The sequence below is a fragment of the Mobula birostris genome, chromosome 7, assembly GCF_030028105.1.
Source record: "Mobula birostris isolate sMobBir1 chromosome 7, sMobBir1.hap1, whole genome shotgun sequence".
NCBI lineage: Eukaryota > Metazoa > Chordata > Chondrichthyes > Myliobatiformes > Myliobatidae > Mobula > Mobula birostris.
Window position 1 is genome coordinate 126,276,196 of NC_092376.1, and position 6,101 is coordinate 126,282,296.

At 43.4% G+C, this 6,101-nt stretch overlaps 1 protein-coding gene across 1 annotated transcript in view; it reads right to left on the reverse strand.

The window, feature by feature from the left end:
* LOC140200418 (prenylcysteine oxidase 1-like) overlaps positions 1–5,287 on the reverse strand; it is a 47,467-nt gene extending 42,180 nt beyond the window's left edge. The window contains exon 1 of the mRNA XM_072263714.1: positions 5,010–5,287. Coding sequence (XP_072119815.1) covers positions 5,010–5,097 — 88 coding nt within the window. The 5' untranslated portion in view covers positions 5,098–5,287. The remainder of the gene's footprint in view (positions 1–5,009) is intronic.
* Positions 5,288–6,101: the final 814 nt, after the last annotated feature.

Genomic DNA, 6,101 nt, shown 5'->3' on the forward strand with positions numbered 1-6,101 from the left:
TTTGCTCAGCTTCCCTTGACAATATACTTACCCACAATCATCTTCATTCCAGTACCCCTAGCCTTGTCCATGTCTGTGACTACTAGATGATGACCAGGGCTAAAAACTCCCATAGACCTGTCAAATGCTGACAATTCTGAGGCCAACCAAAGAACCATCTTTTGATGGCCAAGATCTCATCACCAGCATAATTTCAGATAGTCATGAAAATTAGGCACCCCAATACTTTCCTTCTCTCTCCTTCTGGAAGTAGAAACTTGGGTGTTAAAAGGTTGGCTGAGGGCCTAGTTCTGGTATTCTCATCTCATTGACTCTAAACAGAGAGTATCAAATGAGTTTCACAACCCAGCTTGATGCTGGTTTCATCCATTATGTGTATACAACATGCACTTTCTACAGAAAGAGGCTTGACATCAGCAAGAAATGATGCTTTCACTGACTCTACCTTTCTATACACGTGTTTACTATACACCATCAGGATAGATCTATAGAGTCTCTCAAAAGCAGAGGTGGAGGAGTATGCCTCATGATCAACTCTTCTTCGTGCACAAATATATCAGTGCTGTCCCAATTCTGCTCACCAGACCTGGAATATCTAGCAGTTAAACGCCATCCCTTTTATCTACCATGGGAGTTCTCCAGGGTCATTTTGGTAGCCGTATACATTCTACCTCAGGCCACTATCAATCAGGCTTTAGATGATCCGAGCAATGGGATCAACATACAGGAAACAACGCATCCTAATGCTTTCACAATCGTTTTGGGAGATTTTAACCAGGCCAGTCTGAAAAAAAAATCACTAAGCAATTACCATCAACAGAATCACTTGCAGTACCAGAGTAAACAAAACACTGGACCATTGCCTACCATGCTATTCCACACCCTTACTTCGGGAAGTCTGATCACCTGGCTGTACTTCTACTCTCCTGAGTATAGGCAGAGACTGAAGACTGCAGCACCAGTAGTGAGGACCAAGAAGGCATGGACAAGGGAAGCACAGGAGCGCCTACAGGACTGTTTTGAATCAGTGGACTGGACTATTTTCAGGGATTCATATTCAAACCTGGATAAGTATGCTGCAGTTGTTACTGACTTCATTAAAACATGTGTGGATGAGCGTGTGCATACAAAGACTTCCTGTACATTCCCAAACCAAAAGCCATGGATGAATCAGGAGCTACCTTGTCTGCTGAAGGCATTCAAGTCTGGCAACCCAGGCCTGTACCAGAAAACCAGGTATGATTTGCGGAGGGCTATTTCAAGGGTGAAGAGCCAATTTCAATAAGGTTGGAGGCAACATCGGATGCATGACAACTCTGCAGGGTTTGCAAGACATTACTTCCTACAACGTGAAACCCAATGGCATGAACAGCAGTGATACTTCTCTACCAGATGACCTCAATGCCTTCTATGGCCGCTTTGAAAGGGAGGAATACAACTACAGCTGTGAAGATCTCTGCTGCACCTGACGACCCTGTGATCTCCATCTCAGAGGCCGATGTTAGACTGTCTTTAGAGAGAGTGAACCCTCGCAAGGCAGAAGGTCCCAATGGAGTACCTGGTAAGGCTCTTAAAACCTGTGTCAACCAACTGGCAGGAGTATTCAAGTACCAAATTTCAGCACATTTCCAGTCCTACTAAGGACTTTAGTGCCACAAATCAGAGCTGGCTTTTGATTCCAACATAGTAATGGATCAAAGAAAGAACCCATTTGACTGACCTTGCTAATGATGATCAGAATCAAAACCCAAATTCCATTTACAGCTCAGTTTGAGTGCGCATCAGCCTATGGTTAGGCCACACTTAGATCCCCTCCAGTTCGCCTACCAGCCCTGACTAGGAGTTGAGGATGCCATCATCTACCTGCTGAACCGTGTCTACACCCACCTGGACAAGCCAGCGAGCACTGTGAGGGTCATGTTTTTTGACTTCTCCAGTGCGTTCAACAGCATCCGCCCTGCTCTGCTGGGGGAAAAGCTCACAGCGATGCAGGTGGATGCTTTCCTGGTGTCATGGATTATTGATTACCTGACTGGCAGACCACAGAACGTGTGCTTGCAACACTGTTTGTCAGACAGAGTGATCAGCAGCACTGGGGCTCCACAGGGGACTGTCTTGTCTCTCTTTCTCTTCACCATTTACACCTCGGACTTCAACTACTGCACAGAGTCTTGCCATCTTCAGAAGTTTTCTGATGACTCTGCCATAGTTGGATGCATTAGCAAGGGAGATGAAGCTGAGTACAGGGCTACGGTAGGAAACTTTGTCACATGGTGTGAGCAGAATTATCTGCAGCTTAATGTGAAAAAGACTAAGGAGCTGGTGGTAGACCTGAGGAGAGCTAAGGCACCGGTGACCCGTTTCCATCCAGGGGGTCAGTGTGGACATGGTGAAGGATTACAAATACCTGGGGATACGAATTGACAATAAACTGGACTGGTCAAAGAACACTGAGGCTGTCTACAAGAAGGGTCAGAGCCGTCTCTATTTCCTGAGGAGACTGAGGTCCTTTAACATCTGTCGGACAATGCTGAGAATGTTCTACGAGTCTGTGGTGGCCAGTGCTATCATGTTTACTATTGTGTGCTGGGGCAGCAGGCTGAGGGTAGCAGACACCAACAGAATCAACAAACTCATTCGTAAGGCCAGTGATGTTATGGGGTTGGAACTGGACTCTATGATGGTGGTGTCTGAAAAGAGGATGCTGTGCAAGTTGCGTGCCATCCTGGACAATGTCTCCCATCCACTACATAATGTACTGGTTGGGCACAGGAGTACATTCAGCCAGAGACTCATTCCACCGAGATGCAACACTGAGCATCATAGGAAGTCATTCCTGCCTGTGGCCATCAAACTTTACAACTCCTCCCTTGGAGGGTCCGACACCCTGAGCCAACAGGCTGGTCCTGGACTTATTTCCATCTGGCATAATTTACATATTATTAATTATTTATGGTTTTATATTGCTATATTTTATTCTTGGTTGGTGCAACTGTAACGAAACCAATTTCCCTCAGGATCAATAAAGTATGACTATGACTTCTTTTTTTTTTAAGTGTTATGAGTTTTTGCTTTACCATTGTCTCTGGCTGTGACTTTTGGACCAAAAACGTTTTTGATGATTCGTCTCACCTCCAAAAAAAAAACTTAGAACAATCAACATATATTTATGAAACAATAAAAGCAAGTAAAAAATCTGAGCTAAATAGAAACCAATCCAGCAACTATACAATTCCAACATTATCTCTATCAACCCCACACCACTTAACCATGTTATTCTTTCGGTCTCCATGAGTCTTCCCTTCAGCCTTTTTTTTCTGAAGTCTCAGGACCCATGTGTAAGATTTTCTACACAACTTCAATTATTGTTTAATATAGAAGGCATGATGCTTCATAACGCTTTATAAAGTTGAGTCTTTATAAGGCATTTGTCAGAACAACTTTGGAGAATTGTGAGCAGTTTTGGGCTAAGAAAAGATGTGCTGGCATTGGAGACCGTGCAGAGGAGGTTCATGAGAATTTTCCCAGGAGTGTAAAGGTTAACATTTGAGGAGTGGTTGACGGCTCTGGGCTGGAGTTTAGAAGAAAGATCGGTGGTGATGGTGGTGGGGGTGGAGGAAGAAATCTCATTGAAACCTATATCGAATACTGAAAGGCTTAGATAGAGTGGATGTGGAAAAGGTATCTCCTGTAGTAGGATAGTCTAGGAACAGAGGGCACAGCCTCAGAATACAATGACTTCCCTTTAGAACTGAGGTGAGGGAGGAATTTCTTTAGCCACAGTATAGCGAATCTGTCAAATTCATTGCCACAGATGGATGTGGAGGCCAAGGTGTTGGGTAAACTGAGGTTGATATGTTTTTGATTAGTACAGGCGCCAAAGGTCATGAAGTATGAGGTGGAGAGTGAAAATAAATTGGCCATAATCAAATGTACAGCAGACTCCATGGGCCAAAAGGCCTAATTCTGCTCCTATATCTTAGGGTCTTATGATGCTTGTTGATGATACGACTAGCTGACTAAAATAGGAAGCAAAGAAATTTCAGAAGTATCACAGAATCAGAATTGTTATCCCTATCTTATATGATAAGAAATTTGTTGCTTTGCAGCAGTACAGTGCAATAGTGATAGGCAAATTACAGAGACTCCAGGTACGTGTGCAAGCAGGAGTTAATTCTAGCCATAATCACTTTCTTGAAGCACTTTATCACAGTAGATTTAAGTGCTACCAGTCACCCTGCTCATCTTGGTAACCAGTATAATTGCTGTCCTCCTGAAGCAACTGGAAATCTGAGACTGCAGCAGTGAATGGTCGATTGATGTCCTTGTGTACTTCCCCAGTTGATCAGCACAGGTTTTCGGAACCAGGCCAGGTACATCCTCGGGGTCTGACGCCCTGCCTGGGCTCATCCTCTTAAATAATGTTCTGACAATTGCCTCCAAGACAGAGATCATCGGGTCGCTGGATGCTGTGGAGATTTGCACAAGTGGGGTGTTACTCTTCCTTTCAAACGTGCATAAAGGGCATGGAGCTAATCAGGGAGTGAAAGCACCACCGCCAGTTATGCTGTTAGTTTCATTTGCCACAGTTGTCGTGCCCAGATTGTGTCTCTAATTTTTGCTCTCACGCTGGCCCACCGTAGGTCGTTCCTTGGACTACAAGTGCCATCAGATTCCAAGGGTCATTAATTCAAATTGTACTAACGAACAGTTTTGTAAACAGCATCAAAGCAATACTCATTTTCACCCGCAAGCGCTAAATTCTCCAACCCATATAACCTCAAAACGGTAATGTATTGGTACCCAGTTCCTAATGCATTGTTTTTGCAAATTGGTAAGAAGCAGTTCCATTTTAATAGAATATTAACAGAGGACATATTTATTCAAATATTATCTTTGGCACTATCAGAATGTAAATATGACATGGATTTTCAGCATTGCGAATTAAATGGCATTCCATCTACTGGTTTCTACAATAAATAAAATCATGCTACGGGCACTCATCTTACCTATTTTTTTCGGAATCGCTTCATCCTGATGACATAAAATGACTCCAGAAATGAGTAAGAGTACAATTAGCCAAGCACTAATCGCCATGTTGTATGGAGCCAAGGTCCAATAGCACAACACAAGGTGACTCAGGGGAAAGAGAAGAATGAAAGATAATGTTGGTTGTATAGTTGCCGGCAGAAAGAAGGAGGCCTCTACAACGGCAAAGGCGGGGCTCTGGGGAAGTTCATTTCAAAGATGCGCCTGACGGTGACAGCGCAGCCTACCCAGACAGAGATTTTCACAAAAGCCGGAGCTGGATATGACGTCCGTTTTATAGTGGAGGGCTCCTGCCCTTTACTCGCGTTTTTGAAGGAGCATGTAATGAAAAGAGAAAAATATTTAACCCACAATTTTCTTTTGTAATATCTTTATATTTCAACTCTGTTTTCAAGCACTCATTTCAGTTTCTGAAGAGATCGCAAGGCCTGCCTCTGCAGAATCCCGCAACATTGACAAAGACAGACAAGCACGCAAGCGCAGCTTCCCTGCTGCGAAGCTGAGGACTTTCACCGGGCTAGGTGAAATGAATGGTAGGGCTGGTCCAAGCCCAGAAAGCTTATAAATTCTCCAACCGTTTGGAGAGAAGTAAAGTAACAAACAGCAGATGTTAATAGATTACAATCTTCAGAAGCGACTGTTCACATGTTTATATTCTTAAAAATGACATCGACTAAAATGGAGACGCAGATGATGCCTAACCCGTTGTGTTCCTTTTTGTGTATTGTTCGAGACGCACGTCTATCTCTTAAATCCTTCAGTTGCACAGTAAAAGGCTGTAATAAAGCTACTTGCAAGAGCTTAATCGCAAGTGATTTAAAAAAAAGAAAGAACGAGGATTCAAGAAAACTGAGTTCTGTCCTTGCAATTTCCTGTAAACACTGAACCATGTGCATACTGTAGGTCTCACTGCTTTTCAGGTAGTATTATATCTTGGATGCAATTAACTTGTGTTTCCTACCTGCATATTAGAGAGATGGATGACAATTCACTGTTTGTAAAATGTACCAATTCAAATTCAGTTTTTTCCCCGGGGATGGGGTTTTAAAATG